Source organism: Schistocerca nitens, chromosome 1 (assembly GCF_023898315.1).
Source record: "Schistocerca nitens isolate TAMUIC-IGC-003100 chromosome 1, iqSchNite1.1, whole genome shotgun sequence".
Taxonomy (NCBI): domain Eukaryota; kingdom Metazoa; phylum Arthropoda; class Insecta; order Orthoptera; family Acrididae; genus Schistocerca; species Schistocerca nitens.
The window spans coordinates 1,233,012,694-1,233,031,404 of NC_064614.1; the positions used below are offsets into that span (position 1 = coordinate 1,233,012,694).

The following is an 18,711-nucleotide window of genomic DNA, read 5'->3' on the forward strand; positions in this document are numbered from 1 at the left end:
AATCAAGTGGGAGATTTCATAACTTCTATTGTATACTGAAATTCTGAAGATGGTGTCTGTTGTGTAAATGGACTAATAATGATGTTGTTGTTGTGGTCTTCAGTCCTGAGACTGGTTTGATGCAGCTCTCCATGCTAATCTATCCTGTGCAAGCTCCTTCATCTCCCAGTACCTACTGCAACCTAAATCCTTCTGAATCTGTTTAGTGTATTCATCTGTTGGTCTCCCTCTACGATTTTTACCCTCCACGCTGCCCTCCAATGCTAAATTTGTGATCCCTTGATGCCTCAGGACATATCCTACCAATCCCTTCTTCTAGTCAAGCTGTGCCACAAACTTCTCTTCTCCCCAATCCTATTCAATACCTCCTCATTAGTTACGTGATCTACCCACCTAATCTTCAACATTCTTCTGTAGCACCACATTTCAAAAGCTTCTATTCTATTCTTGTCCAAACTATTTATTGTCCATGTTTCACTTCCATACATGGTTACACTCCATACAAATACTTTCAGAAACTACTTCCTGACACTTAAATCTATACTCGATGTTAACAAATTTCTCTTCTTCAGAAACGCTTTCCTTGCCATTGCCAGTCTACATTTTATATCCTCTCTACTTCGACCATCATCAGTTATTTTGCTCCCCAAATAGCAAAACTGCTTTACTACTTTAAGTGCCTCATTTCCTAATCTAATTCCCTCAGCATCACCCGACTTAATTCGACTACATTCCATTATCCTCGTTTTGCTTTTGTTGATGTTCATCTTATATCCTCCTTTCAAGACACTGTCCATTCCATTCAACTGCTCTTCCAAGTCCTTTGCTGTCTCTGACAGAATTACAATGTCATCGGCGAACCTCAAAGTTTTTATTTGTTCTCCTTGAATTTTAATACCTACTCCAAATTTTTCTTTTGTTTCCTTTACTGCTTGCTCAATATACAGATTGAATAACATCGGGGACAGGCTACAGCCCTGTCTCATTCCCTTCCCAGCCACTGCTTCCCTTTCATGCCCCTCAACTCTTATAACTGCCATCTGGTTTCTGTACAAATTGTAAATAGCTTTTTGCTCCCTGTATTTTACCCCTGCCACCTTCAGAATTTGAAAGAGAGTATTCCAGTTAACATTGTCAAAAGCTTTCTCTAAGTCTACAAATGCTAGAAATGTAGGTTTGCCTTTTCTTAATCTTTCTTCTAAGATAAGTCGTAAGGTTAGAATTGCCTCACGTGTTCCAACATTTCTACGGAATCCAAACTGATCTTCCCCGAGGTCCGCTTCTACCAGTTTTTCCATTCGTCGGTAAAGAATTCGCATTAGTATTTTGCAGCTGTGACTTATTAAACTAATAGTTCGGTAATTTCCACATCTGTCAACACCTGCTTTCTTTGGGATTGGAATTATTATATTCTTCTTGAAGTCTGAGGGAATTTCACCTGTCTCATACATCTTGCTCACCAGATGGTAGAGTTTTGTCAGGACTGGCTCTCCCAAGGCCGTCAGTAGTTCTAATGGAATGTTGTCTACTCCCAGGGCCTTGTTTCGACTCAGGTCTTTCAGTGCTCTGTCAAACTCTTCACGCAGTATCGTATCTCCCATTTCATCTTCATCTACATCCTCTTCCATTTCCATAATATTGTCCTCAAGTACATCGCCCTTGTATAGACTCTCTATATACTCCTTCCACCTTTCTGCTTTCCCTTCTTTGCTTAGAACTGGGTTTCCATCTGAGCTCTTGATGTTCATACAAGTGGTTCTCTTATCTCCAAAGGTCTCTTTAATTTTCCTGTAGGCAGTATCTATCTTACCCATAGTGAGATAAGCCTCTACATCCTTACATTTGTCCTCTAGCCATCCCTGCTTAGCCATTTTGCACTTCCTGTCGATATCATTTTTGAGACGTTTGTATTCCTTTTTGCCTGCTTCATTTACTGCATTTTTATATTTTCTCCTTTCATCAATTAAATTCAATATTTCTTCTGTTACCCAAGGATTTCTACTAGCCCTCGTCTTTTTATCTACTTGATCCTCTGCTGCCTTCACTACTTCATCCCTCAGAGCTACCCATTCATCTTCTACTGTATTTCTTTCCCCCATTCCTGTCAATTGTTCCCTAATGCTCTCCCTGAAACTCTGTACAACCTCTGGTTGAGTCAGTATATCCAGGTCCCATCTCCTTAAATTCCCACCTTTTTGCAATTTCTTCAGTTTTAATCTACAGTTCATAACCAATAGATTGTGGTCAGAGTCCACATCTGCCCCTGGAAATGTCCTACAATTTAAAACCTGGTTCCTAAATCTCTGTCTTTATACAATCTATCTGATACCTTTTAGTATCTCCAGGATTCTTCCATGTATACAACCTTCTTTTATGATTCTTGAACCAAGTGTTAGCTATGATTAAGTTACGTTCTGTGCAAAATTCTAACAGACAGCTTCCTCTTTCATTTCTTAGCCGCAATCCATATTCACCTACTATGTTTCCTTCTCTCCCTTTTCCTACTCTCGAATTCCAGTCACCCATGACTATTAAATTTTCATCTCCCTTCACTACCTGAATAATTTCTTTTATCTCATCATAAATTTCTTCAATGTCTTCATCATCTGCAGAGCTAGTTGGCATATAAACTTGTACTACTGTAGTAGGCATGGTCTTTGTGTCTATCTTGGCCACTATAATACGTTCACTATGCTGTTTGTAGTAGCTTACCCGCACTCCTATTTTTTTATTCATTATTAAACCTACTCCTGCATTACCCCTATTTGATTTTGTATTTATAACCCTGTATTCACCTGACCAAAAGTCTTGTTCCTCCTGCCACTGAACTTCACTAATTCCCACTATATCTAACTTTAACTTATCCATTTCCCTTTTTAAATTTTCTAACCTACCTGCCCGATTAATGGATCTGACATTCCACACTCCGATCCGTAGAATGCCAGTTTTCTTTCTCCTGATAACGATGTCCTCTTGAGTAGTCCCCGCCCGGATATCCAAATGGTGGACTATTTTACCTCTGGAATATTTTACCCAAGAGGATGCCATTATTATTTAACCATACAGTAAAGCTGCGTGCCCTCGGGAAAAATTACGGCTGTAGTTTCCCCTTGCTTTCAGCCGTTCGCAGTACCACAACAGCAAGGCCGTTTTGGTTAATGTTACAAGGCCAGATCAGCCCCTGCAACTACTGAAAAGGCTGCTGCCCCTCTTCAGGAACCACACGTTTGTCTGGCCTCTCAACAGATACCCCTCCGTTGTGGTTGCTCCTACGGTACGGCTATCTGTATTGTTGACGCATGCAAGCCTCCCCACCAACGGCAAGGTCCATGGTTCATGGGGGGAGGCTAATAATGATACAAAGCTGAATATATTTTGACTGTATTTCTATATTTGTACTCTGCAAGCCACCATGAAATGCATAGCAGAGCATATTTATCATTTTTTAGGGTCTCTTCAGTTCTAAACATGTACAGAGCTTAAATTATTCTGTGTGTGCTGTAATTAGTTTAATCTTGTATTTGTGGTCCCTACAGGAGCAGTATATAGGGGGTAAGTGCGTTTCAGGCTTTTTCATTGAATACTGATTTTTGAAACTTCATAAGCAGGCTTTTGTAGGATGGTTTAGCATTTCTCTGACGTTCTCCCATGAGTCAAATGAACCTGTGACCATTCGTTACTGCTCTTATTTCCATTCATTAAATATGGTCTGTTAGTCCTACTTGGCATGAGGCACACAATTGTTCTGTAAACAGTTTCCTTTGTAAACTGACTGCATGTTCCAAATATCCTGCTAATGAACCAATGTCTGACAACTGCTTTACCTACGACTGAGTTTGTAAAGTTCACTAATTCCAATTGTGACCCAGCGATATTGTAGTCATAGCATACTACAATGCTGCTTCTTTTAAAGTGCACAATATCTGAACATTTAAAACAAGCAGGAAATTTTTGCATCACTTTGAAATCTTATCAAGATCTCCGTGATATTTGTGCAGCTTTCTCAGACAGTACTTCTTGTAGATTATTTACATCATCTGAAAAATGTCTTGGGATACTTTTAATATTGGCTGCTAGGATACTAATATACAACATGAACAACAAGTGTCTGAATACATTTCTCTAGAACACACCAGCAGTTACTTCAATTTTTGTTGGACTCTCCATCTAATACAACATACTGCATCCTCCCTTCTAAGAAATTCGCAACCCAGATTTAAATTTTATTTGTTGCCCCATGCAATTGTAGTTTTGTTAATAAATGTTGGTGTGGTGCAGACTCAAATTTTTTCAGAAGTCAGAAAGTACTGCTTCTACCTGACTGCCTTGATTCATGGCTTTCAGGGTGCCACATGAGATAATCGTGAGTTGGGTATTGCATGAATGATGCTTTTGGTATCTATGATGCGTGGCGTGGAGGAGCTCATTCTGTTTGAGACAACTCATTAGAATTGAGTTCATAATATGGATGAAATGATATTGATATTTTGCAGATCACTTCTGCTATCTTTCTTTTAGACTGGCATGACCTGAGGTTCATTCCAACCAATGGGCATAGTTTTGTATTTGATGAATCTATGATACTTCATGGTTGAAATGGGAGCTAACTCAGCTGCAAATTCTATACAGACAGAGATTCCATGAAGTCCTGGAGCCTTGTGTAATTTTAGCAATTTATGCTGTTTCTCAACATTGCTGGCTCTACTATCTGTGTCGTTCATCTTTGCAGTGCTATGAGAAAATGGAGCAGTGCTTCTGAGTGTTCCTTTGCAAGAGAAAGATTGAAAATGGAGTTTAGCATTTTAAATTTTTATTGCTACCCTCAATTTCGGTTCCTTTGTCACCCCTGATGTCAGAACATTGACTTGGGTGCCACTGGCAGCTTTCACATATGATCAGAATACTGTAATATTGATTTAAACAAAGATTTACTGATTGAAATTAAGATGAAAAATAGTGTCTATAAAATCAGTATCTAAAATAAGTGAGGATATTTACCAATTTGATGTTGACAATGATGTTACAGACCATATATAGAAACCCCATTACATCAAGAAGCAGTCCATATTGTGTTGGTTTCGTTACATCTGATGCTTGTTTTATAGAGAGCACTAAAGTATTTAAATTCAAGTAAAGAATGTTTTCACATTTCCAACCATACAAAGTTAAATGCTCTCTTGACGGAACTAACTGCATGTCTGTTGTCCATAATTTTACCTGTTTACTGCTTTTGTGCATATCTCCTTATCTTATCTTGTGATCCAGAGTGAGTAGAATTTGCTGCCACATTCTGATTTGGTTTAGAAAAAATTTTACTTTTCGCTATTAGATGTGACAATTAATCGTATGTGACAAAAATTCACCCTATATTGAATGACGATGTTTCTTAGTAAAAATATACTGTTGTTTTCCATTTAAGTGCACAGGCAGAAAAAATATATGCAATATGCAAATGATGCTGTCTTTTTCATGTATAATCCATTCCTTTATGTTTTAAGAATAAACATTTGATTTGTTTTGTAATAATTTATCCACACAGCAGTTATGAAAACCAGCTATCCAAGCCAAAATCTTTATAGAGTGACATGCTTGTTTAATTTAACAAATATGAAAACAACCTTGAGTAGCTACTCTAATTTGAGCCACTCTATCTGTAGTGCAGCTTTCACTCTTGAATTTAATTGTTACAAAGTAATGCTTTCATGTAACTATTAAACAAAGTGATCATAATAAATGTCATATTATCTTACATGATACATATGGCAGGAAGCAAAAATTGAGGGTTGTACACAATAAGATGGTGGTAATAACGTGCAAGCTGTGAGAGAAGAAACATAAAATCAACACATCAGCACTGAACACAATAATAAATGGACAAGCAGAACTTGTGAGTTTTGTGTTAATATTGTTAGTTACCTGGGTCACTGGTGGGTGTAGTGACAGGACTACATCCATTGTTAAGTCGGAAGCTTGCAGAACGGAAGATGAGACCTGCCTTTGGATAACACCTCTGTGACCGAGAGTTGTCGCTGCTGTTGGCCTCAGCTGTGTCATTGCCAGATGTTACATTGTTAAGTCTCCCAGAAAAACATTCACCAACAATAATGTACAAATGATTAAGCTTCCCCCAGCAATGTCAATAGAAGAATAATGTGAAGTACAGAATGATGCCATTTCCAGAATATTTATAATGCTCTTAAATTTATCTATACTGTATTAGGATGTAAGGATTGTTTTGGGTTCTTTTTCAATCAAGCAATTTAATAATTTCAGAAGAGCAATGCAGCTTTGAAATTTGTTCATGTGTGTTAATAGTATTTAAAAAAAAGTAAGGATAGATCAAGCTAGCTATTATTTATCAACTTACTTGAACTGAATTAATAAACAGCACATTCTCAGGACACAAGCAGGGTAAATCAGAAGGTTATACATTAAGCTTGCTGAGTATCCAGTGTCCACTGCTTCTTGTAATGCGTAAGTATTTGCAATGTTAGACAGCCATTATGTACTTCACAAAATCTTTATAATAACAGTTAATACCTTTATACCTTTTGTAAATTTCCACCACTGCAATATTTAAAAGCACACTAAATAACCAGTAGGAGCATAATATGTTGAGCATACAAATTAACTGAACAATATGAGGCATTAGAAATGATATCTCTTCCTCATTTAAAAAAAGAAATAAATTGCAGTAACGCTAGCCACTTTTCTTTATTTATGTACACTCTATTGGCACAGTAAAATAATCTATGAACATCTAGCACACAACAAAGGAGATTGTTATGCCAACATACTATTAGTGGGATGCTTATTTGTCAACCAAAATCAAAGGTCAATGTATGTGAAAGTGCTGAACATTGCATAGCAATGCCTTTCCAATTGCAAGCAAATAGATGCAGTACATACCAGCAGCCTGTTGGAACTTCTGTGAGAGTGCCCTCACAGATCCTCCTCGAGCAACTCTTGAGAAACCTCCACTGGAAGGTGATGGAGAACCTTCCCTGTCATCTTGCGGTGTCGACGACCTTCTTCTGCTAGCCGATGTGGTTCCTGACTGTGACGTACTTGTGGTGGAAGACTTCTCAACAGAGCTTTGTTGCACTGAAGATCTAGAATATTTGCTTTCCGTTTGTCGACTGTGACTGCTGCTATAGGCTTCTTCATCTTCATAATGCCCACTAGTTCTGTCAGGACTGGATCGCATAGAGCCTGTGACTGAACTGGTGACATAGTAGCTACTCCTTTTGTAGCCATCACTGTCATCACCATCGTCAAACTCTGTAGTGATGTCATGTCTAGGGGAATCTCTATCATCCCCTGATGACTGCAGACGAGTAGTGAATACCGTTTGCCCTTTCCCAGTTGTGTAGGTGGTTGTCTCACTTGATCCTCTAGTGACTTTTCCATAGCTTGTCTTACGGGAAACATCCTGGTGATCATCATCTTCATCATCTTTAGTGAAAATTTGTCGCCGCACAGAGGCGGGAGTTTTATCTTTTGGGTGTGGTGATCCTCCACTTGGTCTTCGTGTGACAGTTGTTACAGTGGTGCTATAATATTGACCACCAGAGACTGGCTGTTGACTGTCATCTTCATAATCTGGGACAGTCTTTTCGGGTGAACTTCTGGAGGGGGAACTTCTTCCAAAGCTCTGCCTGACACTTTTGTTCTCAAGTTCCTGATCTTGTGTCTTAAATGTCTTGCTTGTAACGGTAGTGGAGCTCACATATCTCTGTGTTTCTTCTGCAGATTTGTCTCCTGACCCAGTAACTCTGACACTTGACTGAGGTTTCCTGTAACTGAGGTCATCTCTTACTTTAGGCTTCCTGCTACTGTCAATAGAAACCTTCTCAGTTCTAGTTGTATCAGTCTTCTTAACATCATCTTCTGTAAGCTTTGACCGTCTAATACTGTTACTGCTAACAGTTGAGGTCGTAATGCTTGCTAACCTCACAGTGCCATCAGCTGAGTATTCTCGATCTGGTGATGTGCCCTTACCCACCGATGGCTTTCTGCTGGGTTCTGGAGAGTCATATTCTTGATCAACATCATCTCCATCTCTGTAATCCTCTATTGACAGTGGTTCCTTATCTTCAGGTGTCTTATACTGATAGTGAGATTTTGTTACTTTTGAAACAGGTTCTTCACCAGGACGACAGACAGTTTCTCCTGAAAGGAAGATTTATGAAGACATTAGATAAAGAGATGACAAAGTACAAGGTTGATAAATTCTTTGAAGCTGTACAATCCCAAAGGGCATATAAATTTACAAAACATTGTCAGGATGAAGACATGTTCAATTAACCTTGCTTCACAAGGAAAGAATTGCAGACAGAAATACAGGACAGGTTCAGGAAGAACCACAGCACAACTGCTCCACATATAACAGGCACATTTTTAGATTTTGCAGAAGTGCTCAAGTCAGTTTACCATGAATTGCTGCTTAAGGATTTGAAGACATATAATATCAGTGAGTCAGAAGACAACTACTGTCCACCATCTTAATAAACTGCAAACAGTGCACAAAATTTACATACAAAATAGATAATACAATTAGGGATTTCCAGTCTACCAGCATACCAGTATTACAGTAATATAGTGCATTCCCAACTTTCACTTCTTGCATTTCTTCCTGGTTCAACCATAATCCATACAAAATAAGCTATCCAGATGACATCTCTCTTTTGTATTATGGGAAAGACTCTGAAGGGCTAGAATCAGTTTCTGTTAGAGGTGTGACAAAAGAAACCTCATATTTTCTTCATAAAGTATCTCAGCAATTGATATAGCCAACATAAATTCCTTTGTATTTACATAGTCAAAAATATTTTTAAGCCACACTAATTTTATATGAGCCAGGTGCATTGCAGCAAAAAATGGCATAGCCCAAAAAATCAAGTAATAACTTATACCTGTGTATCTCTCCTCGTCTATCTAGTAATCACTCACTTGCTCTCTTATGAACTTCCAGATATCGCAAAACAATCCAAATTACTTCAAATGCCTGAAAATCAGGTGCCAGTCTAATGTACTGTTATTTTAATGAGTTTTCTTGGTATCATTGTTTAATAAAATTGGAAAATGATTGAGCTGTATGCTCATTTCCCACTGCTTGATATGTTCTTGCATTGCATATGCACATCTGAAGGATATTTCTTTTGAAATATAAAAACAATTCTCCCATCTTTCCATTCTTTTATTTTCATGTTGCTAGCTTGTATTGGCCATAAGTGTTAAATTGTGAATCTGGAATAATCACAACTGCCAGTAGAAAATGCATTCTGATGTCTTGTCCATCACAGTGCACAGTCTTAATTAATTCCTCTACAGCAAGCAGACCATTATGGACAGATTTTCATGTTAAAAACACACCTGTGCACACTTCCTATAAACACGTACAAACTATTAGACAGAGGACTAGCCAACACGCAAAGGTGCTTTACAGTAAGTCTGAGTATAGTACGAATACTGCAGAAAAGTGAAATTAAGCTAGTGCATGAATTCCTGCTATGAATTATTTGTAAAACAAAAATGTCCATCAATATGTTCCTTGTAATTGTATAATTTCTTTGTACCAAATCAAAGTACAGCAAGTGCAGTGACATTCATGATTTCAACACTAAAAGTAAGAGCAGTTGGTTCAGACAGAATTAAATTAAGAATAACAGACCATAGTCCTTATATCAAAGGTCAAATGTGGTTTAATGAGCTCCCAGACACTACAAGAATATGGCAAGTATCTTTAAGCCAGAAAATCAACAAGTATTTTACCAAAATCATACAATAATATATGAAAGTTGTAAAAATAATTCAACCACAATGAAGATGAGAAGCCTGTCATTCTATGAACATATTTTAAAAACTGAAACCATAAAGGGCAGTACATAAGATATTGAATTGCCAGGAGACCAGGAAGAAGCAAGTTCCATTTGTGAAAGAAGTACATTAGGATCTAAGGAAACATAGTATAAAGAAAGAAGATGTATGAAACAGTGAGAAATTCAGAGTAATAATAGTGGGTGTGGTGGCTCAATGCAATGAGAAAGTAAGAACAACAGAGAGAGTATTTTTGGAAGAAGAGCAACAAAAATTAGTCAGAGAATAAATTAATACTGGCTAAAGAACTTAAAAAGTGAATGCAACTATGTTACTATATCCCATAAGTGACTGAAATGATCAAATAAATACCAGAAATGAAAGTTAATTTGCTTTCAAATATGACAATAGTAGTGAGAGAGGGAGAGAGAGAATGAGAGAGGGAGAGAGAGGGGGGGGGAGGGAGGGAGGGAGGGGGGGAGGGAGGGAGGGAGGGAGGGAGAGAGAGAGAGAGAGAGAGAGAGCAAAAACTATCAACTTTGTTTCTCTTTGTCTTCTTCCAACAATGGCCTCCTCTGCTTTCTGCTCCTTACCACACTGCACCTAAAACTTGCAATGTCTGTCTTCCATCATTAACACTTATCTTCAGTGTATCTTCCAGACTATCATCAGATTGGTTTCTTAGTCCATTCTCTTTGCAGTAAAATACTACCTTGACATCAGAGAAATAGGATTGCTCACATCACTAAGATACAATTTTGTTGTGACATATCAATGCACAACTTTCTTTCCTCACTTTAAATTTTCTGCTTACTCTGTAACCTCTTTGATCATAACTGATCAACTCAGTGGCAGAGAATGAACAGTCTACAACATACCACATCATGCTCTTCACAGAAAATTTCTTAGATGAAGTTTGACACAAAATAAACAACATTGAAACCGCAAAGTTATATACTTAACAAATCTGCTGTTCAGATTTTTTCTGCATGTCATTTTTCATGATTCTGTGTTGGTACTTTGTCATTTTTACTGTCTGCAGCTGGTATGTATACATTTGCCATTCAGTGCCTCTAGGCTGACTGATTTTGATGAAACTTGTCACAATTGAAGTTCAAAGTCAAAAAACATTGCGTACTAATATGCCTCAGTAACATGACCAGTCTTGTTTCTTTTGTGTTAACATAGTATAGTTCACATTTTATATTATTTAATTCTCCGACAGAATGAGTCTCATAAAGCTTTCTTCCTTCAACACACAGTAATTACTTGGAATCTTCTTTTTACATATTCACCAGAACAAAAGGCAAATAGCTGTATTGCTGTTAATTGTTCTTCCTAATCATAAGATTTCATCCATTGCTGAACCGAATGAAAGTTGATTTCTCATTTGCAGTAATTAAAAATTATTTGGTTACACCCCCCATACAATTGAGCTTGTCAACTGCTGCTAATAACACTTTTTTATGCTTTGGTTCATAAAAAGAATTTCTTCCTAGAGCACACTGCACATAGGCAAAGAAACTATTCAGATACATCTCACAGAGCCTGCAGAATAAATCTGTCAATGAAATATTTAACACAACACTGAACTAGTTGCATGGATAACAAGCTGTCTCATAAACAAATGTTTATCTCTAAGTGATATGTTCAGTAATACACAGAGTTCCTAAAACAAATTGTTAATAAATGTAAACTGCATAATTAACTTTGCATATAATAAGAAAAACGGGCAAAAATGTTGAGTCCTTCAGCCACAAGATTTATCAGTTCTTTAGATTTTCAGGAAAAGTGCTACAGGAAAAGATTAAAATAAAATACAATAGTCTTTCTGGTGAATACTAAAGGAAAAATAGGAAGAGGGAAAATTATCCCAGATTTCACAAAGCTGTATATGACACTCAGATATTTCAAAATTTTTGTCACTATTTAAGAATGTAACTTTGTGTGAATGTGTTTCCCTATAGCTATTCACTGTTGTTATAGCTATTAACTCTTCAGAGAATTATTAAAAGGATCTCTCAAAGAAAATTAAAATAGATTGTGGCTGTAAATTTGAAGTAAACTAACATATCTTCACAGAAAGCAACTTCTATACAGTAGAATAGTGCAACATTAGTCACATTTGCAAACTTTTTCACTTCTGAACAGTTATTTTTGAGCACACACTAATATAAATACATGAACAAGAGAATATATTTTTAAAATTTTTCTGTTCTTCCCAAAATAGCTACAAAAATTTTTAATGTTGTGCCACTGAATATACTTTTGAGACAAAAGAGTATTAATTGTTGGAATGAATAATTACATCACTAATGATAATGATCACTGAAAACAATTTTCTAGTATATGACAATTTATACACAAAGCAAACTACTAAATGTATAAATATTTCGTGGCTCACCTTTTTCGTATACTTCCTGCAGGTGAACAGATTTATGACTTCCATTGTAATGCACAAAACTCAGTGTTCCCAACACAACAGTGACAACAAATACGTTTGGAACAACCATCCATGTTATAATCAAAATGGTTGAAGCAGATATCAAGAAAACAAGTAGTTCTAAAGCTGAACTTTTTGTGTAATCATTCTCCACATCAGGCTCCATGACATAATAAGCATTTGCTTACAGCATCATTGTGAGGAAAATTTGTTTTCACTTTTCTGCTGTGAGCAGAGGATTCTCTAAACCGTAATTTTGGTCTAAATTTCATAAAGGAACAAATCATTTCTCCTTCAGATTAGTCTGTATTTTAACTTGAATGTGAATAAGAAAGTAATCCTCGATTATATATCTGTACTAAGACACAGCTCACATATCCACCCAGGCTGCTGCTCTCAGTAGCAGGAAGGCAGTCACTGACTGCTTCCAAACTGCTGCAGCATGTGGCTCGGGCACACAGCCAACTCCCAGAGTGCCTCCAGATTGGTAGGTTTAAAAACCCCTGACCAACAACCTTGAGTGGGGGCAGAAGCACTTCCTATCTGATCAATGCGACCAATGCCCTTCACTCTTTAACATACAGTAAACACAACCACCATATACTACTTGCTACATGGATGGTTTGAGTTATTTCTGGCAGAGCACATGCTGTCTTCACTGCTCTGCAAAATGTTTTGGAAGTTATTCTGAGAACTTGGCAGTGGGCCTAGACTAAGAATTATCAGCAGGAACTGCTTACATCCTACCAAACTAATAAATATACTAGAAATTCACACATACACTCATTATACCACTTCTGGAAATGTATTCACTACATATGATATGTATTGGCAGCCCTGCACAAGTACTGTAGTACTTTATTTGCACATACAAGAATGCCAGAGCAGTTAACACCCTTTTGTAAGTATAAAACGTACTGAAACTGTTCATGCACTTTAATCCTTACTTAGCTAAGTCTGCTTCTTAATGTTTATGATGCTAATTATGACTATAGACCATCATATGACAGTCAACAACAACAAAGACCACACATAGAATTTTGTAAGTTTTGTCTAGCTATCAAATATTTACATGTCAAAATTCTTTACACAAAACGTCACAAATGTAGTATCCATGGTATAACAGTAGATTACTGAATCATCAAAAAGCATTTCAGGAACTGCAAATTATTTTCTATGGCATTGGTGTTTCCCTTTTGCTTCATGAATTTTATTGCATCTGAGACATTTTGCTACTATTTATGCTCAAAAGTACACTGAATTCCCGGGAAGTTTACAGTTTGATGTTGTACTATGAATGAATAACTGTTAGAAAAAATTTTGAAATGTTGCTCTGAATCATCACTATGCTATTAATCTGGTATCTCACATATTTATTCTCACTCAAAATCCAAATATTCTGGAACATCTGTGGAGTAGAGTTTGTTACAGAACATCATAACATGCTGAGTCAGTTGATGGGAATTTACTGACCTCTTATGACATCCCTTGTCAGTGACACAGTCCCGTCAGAGCGAACAGCTCCCCTTTCTGATACTACAGTTGTTGTGGAACTGCTGGTAGTTTCCGTTACCACCTGCTGATCATCGCGAGGCTTCTTCAGAATACCTGGTCTGCGGCCACCATCGCCTGTGTGAAACCACACTCCATTACACTGATTTGAAAATTTGTTCTGCAGTTTGTACAGTAAATTATGACAACTCTATGTCCTACAAAGACTGACCTTGAAGACACAATGTAAGGAAACATTCTACATAGGATATATAATGCTTTTAATGCCTTGTGCATCACAAGCACTACAGTTGCTATGGGACAAAAGTTACAGCAATAAAACTATACATCATTTAACCCAGACACCATACGAAGACTTGTTAAATCACATATAATTTTAATGCATTGTGCATCACAAACAGTACAATTATTATACACAGTGAAAATGATATAAAATCTTTAGGAAACTTGCTTCATAATTTACATCAATTGGTGGGAATAGTATCGTAAAACCAAGTGAAAGTTTAACTACATAGATTAATACAATTTCAGGGGACATAATTTATAACAATACATTTATTCAACAGTATGATGATAATTGTGGTAAGCAAAATGAGATGTGAGATGGAAGCTAGATACAGAAGAAAACACAATTTGTCAGCTGAAGCAGGATAGCTCTAAGAGACATAGTGTTGCTAGTGGCTATTCTGCTGCAGATTGCTTCTGAATGCTTTAGCAAACAGTATGTCTCTGTTACCTGGTTGTTGTGGCTCATCCTTCTGTTTCTGGTGTATTCTGTCTTCAGTCTCACCTGTAAAAAAGAAAAGAAAATTTTTTAATAGACATCAAGACACAAATTACACTTTACATATGCACAAAATTACAGTCAAAGTATCAATTATGCACTGGCTCATGAGTATAAAGGGATGTTGCACAGTCTTATGAAGATGGACTGTGACTTTATAATTGGATCAAAATGACAAAGCAATGGGCTACCAAGCACAGTTTGGCTTGGTAGGGGGTAGTTTATCATCCTGCATTTAGCTCAGGCTATATGGCTGTGGAAGCAACAGCTGTTCTAATCTGCACTGAATATATTCACTCTTTAATATACAGTTCTAAGTTCACTTTTTGGGACTGTAAGAAGAGTCTCCTCACATCCTGTGCACTTTTGCTGCTAGTGTCAGACTATCAAAACAGTAATATAAGGGATATTCAAATGAAACCCGGTCACTAGTGTAAAGTAACGCTAATGATTTTATTAACTCAAATATGTAGTACAGGCTGGCCGGGGGTGGCCGAGCGGTTCTAGGCTCTACGGTCTGGAACCGCGCGACCACTACGGTCGCAGGTTCGAATTCTGCCTCGGGCATGGATGTGTGTGATGTCCTTAGGTTAGTTAGGATTAAGTAGTTCTAAGTTCTAGGCAACTGATGACCTCAGAAGTTAACTCCCATAGTGCTCAGAGCCATTTTTATGTAAAACACAGAGTACACAAACTCAAAATAGTTGCCAAAACTGATGGCACATTTATCCCATTGCGACTCTAGCCAGTCGATTCCATCATTGACAAAGCTAGTAGGCTGCTGTCGGATCCAGGTCTAGATCCAGTCACATTCTTCGTTGTCCGTTGCAAATCGATGTCCATGAATAGCTTCTTTTAGAGGTCCGAACAGATGAAAGTCATATGGTGAGAGATCGGGCCTGTACGGTGAATGCTCCAGGCTTCCCACTGAAACTGCTGCAATGTTGTCTTCACAGCAATGCCCGTGTGTGGATGGGCATTATCATGCAGGAGGATAACACCATTGGACAACATGCCTCGGCGTTTCGGCTTGATGGCTCATCTAAGGTTCTGTAAAGTGACTTGATAAAGCTGGGCATTGATGGTGGTTCCCCGTTCCAGGAACTCGACAAGCAGTGGGCCTTTGTGGTCAAAACAGGACATCATGACCTTACCAGAACTGGTGTGCATGGCCTTTGATTTCTTTGGAGGTGGTGAAGTTGCACGTTTCCACTGCTTGCCCTAACACTTGTTTTTCGGTTCAAAATGGTGACGCCATGTTTTGTCACCTGTGGCAATATGCAACAGAAAGCTGTATTCCTCCTCATGATAACATTGCAGGTGACTCAAATATGGCACCGTTCGAATACTGTGCTGTTCGGTGGTCAGTTGGTGGGGAACCCACTGTGCACAATTTTTTTGAAAGTTCAAGTGTTGATGCATTATGGTGTGGGTGGTGCCCATGCTAATACCCAGTAACTGATGGATCTCGTCCACAGTAATTCTGTGGTTGTCCAAGACTAAACCATTCACTTCCATAACCATCCACAGCTCTACCTCCAGCTCTACCTAAGCGTCAGACCTGAAGATGTAAACACTGCAATCGCTCAGATGAATGATGATCTGTCTTCAGTAGTGACATGGGCGAAAAACCTGGGGCTTAAACTAAATGCAAAAAAGACGCAAGTAATCTTAATAGCCCATCAGAAATTAATAAGTTCAGATTTCCGCAAACGGCTACCTCCTATTCTGCTTGACGGTACTCCAATACCATATCAGAAAACAGTGAAGAACTTGGGTGTAACTTTGGATGAGCATCTCAACTGGGCGGAGAATACAGTCGCAGTGTGCCGAAAGACGTCTGCTTGTCTCTATGCTCTCAAAAAGTTTCGGAACATATTTCCACAGGACTTGAAACGCCAGCTCGTGCAAGCACTCGTTCTACCAAACCTCCACTATTGTGATGTGATTCAACAAGGCAGAGTAGTGAAAACAAAAGACGGCTAGAGCTAACCATGAATGCCTGTGTGCGTTACACCTGCAACTTTCACCAATATGATCATGTTAGTGCTTCATACTCCGAGCTAGGGTGGCTGCGGCCGGACAAATTGTGTGACTACCACACTCTATGTCTACTTCACCGACTCCTCGTCGCGCAAGCACCTCAGTACCTTGCTTCAGAGATTAAAAACCTGTCATGCCATCATAATCGAAACATGAGGTCACTCTTATTTGGTATCCTAACTGTGCCCACTCACAAAACAAAAACTTTTGCAAACTCCTTCTCAGTTGCTGCTGTCCGCCTCTGGAACAAACTGCCCCTTACCTTGCGCAAAATTCAATCTCCTGCTGCTTTTAAGAAGAATTTGAAGCATTTCCTACTATCATCCTCATAAAGTTCTCCACAAAATTAATGTACAAGGCCAATCCTCTTATCTGTCAAATAGCAAAGATAGCGTCTCCTATCTGGCTCCTGAGATGCCTTCCTCTTCATCTATCTCTATTAGCCACACAATCTTCTTTTTCTTTACATTTCCTTAATTATGTTTCATCATGTCTCTCTATTCTTCTCCTCCCTTCACCATGAGTCTCCCTCATACTCCCTGCTGCCAGCACTCCTATCTAAAATCTGTCTCTTCAATAATGTCTAATTATAACAGTACCTATGATCTACGAATATAAACTCTATATGTATGTATTTTTCCAGGTGTACCTTTCTAATTGTTTATTTCACTTTTTGTAGTAGATGTAGTTTAACATGCCTACTAAAACATATGAATGTAAAACAAGTAGAATGCCTGGTTAGATGTAAGAGAGGGCCTGATGGGCCTAATCTTGCCGGGTTAAAAAAAAAAATAAATAAATAAATAAATAAATTTCTGGTGTGATGACACGATGAGCCTGTCCAGGACGAGCATAGTCTTCCTGTGACTCTCGCACCTCAAGGAATGATTTGTGCCATTCCACAACACTTGAATGACTTAGACTGTATTCACCAAACACAGCTTTCATCTGTCGATACATTTCACGGCCTCCAACTCCCTCCACCACCAAAAATCGAATCACTCCTCGTTCTTCCTGCTTTCTCGCCTGCATATTTGGTAGTGGATGATAACTTGTGTGACCACTTTCTCTCCAGTGTGAAATCACACTGGTGCTATGCAACATCAAATGGTGCACAAGCACTCTACCAATAGATGGTGCCACTATACTCACAGTTACATTGTGCCACCTTACGTGTAAGGCAAAGGCAGATGCACTGACCAGGTTTCATTGGAATGAACCTCATACTATTGCCCACAGCTATGTCTACAGCTGATTGTGGTGACAAGAGCAATCTGACAGTGGCAAACAGAATAAAACTTGTGATAGAGCTTATTCTGTGATTTATGATCTTCTCCAGTTCTGCAAAGAAAATTATTATGGGTCTGTAGGTGTAATAAATCTCAGAAAATAAATCTTCCACAGCTGTAGTTAACTTATTTATTTTATATTCTACCATAACATTATGACAGGATAAATGTAGCAGTCTACTACACCTGTGGTTGATTTATTTCCTGAAGCATTCAGTGACTGATTGATGTGAGAGTGTCTGTCCCAAAAACAACATTATGATCCCAGAACTGTGCATATGAGCTGAAAAGAAATTTGTATGATCTCTGAAGGATAAAGTTAATGAAAATTAAGAGTTCGTTTCTCTGGTACATACGTAACAAGGTGGTATTAACAAGGCCATTTCATGACAATAGTCAATATACTCTTCTAAAGTCATTTAAATATCCAACACAAAAGCTTCCTAAAGCAGAAATTCTGACATACAATCAATGCTGTGACATTTTACTCTTTCCTGAAATAGTCAAAATAGTCTTAATGAGGTTGCCATGTTGCTGACACCAACACAAAAATTCACTAAAAGTACTGTAACATATTTCAACGCCACTTTTATGTGCATGGGAAAAGATAACACTATTTCAATTATTTTTTACTTTCCACTGTACTATAAATATGAACAATTGAAAAGTCAAATCTTTCAAGGGAAAAATGCAAAAGGCACCAAAAATGAAATAACTGTCATTCTAAAGACTGATGAAAAAATATACCCTAGTACTTACAAAAAAGGACACTTCTTTAATTGATCATTTCCACAAGACTCTATTTTCTGTACAATGTAACA

At 37.9% G+C, this 18,711-nt stretch overlaps 1 protein-coding gene across 1 annotated transcript in view; it reads right to left on the minus strand.

Moving 5' to 3' along the window:
• LOC126201522 (microtubule-associated protein futsch-like) overlaps positions 1-18,711 on the minus strand; it is a 461,240-nt gene that overhangs the window by 94,185 nt on the left and 348,344 nt on the right. The window contains exons 9-12 of the mRNA XM_049936792.1: positions 14,511-14,564; positions 13,736-13,891; positions 6,910-8,172; positions 5,917-6,045 (exon numbers count right to left, since the gene is read on the minus strand). Coding sequence (XP_049792749.1) covers positions 5,917-6,045; positions 6,910-8,172; positions 13,736-13,891; positions 14,511-14,564 — 1,602 coding nt within the window. The remainder of the gene's footprint in view (positions 1-5,916; positions 6,046-6,909; positions 8,173-13,735; positions 13,892-14,510; positions 14,565-18,711) is intronic.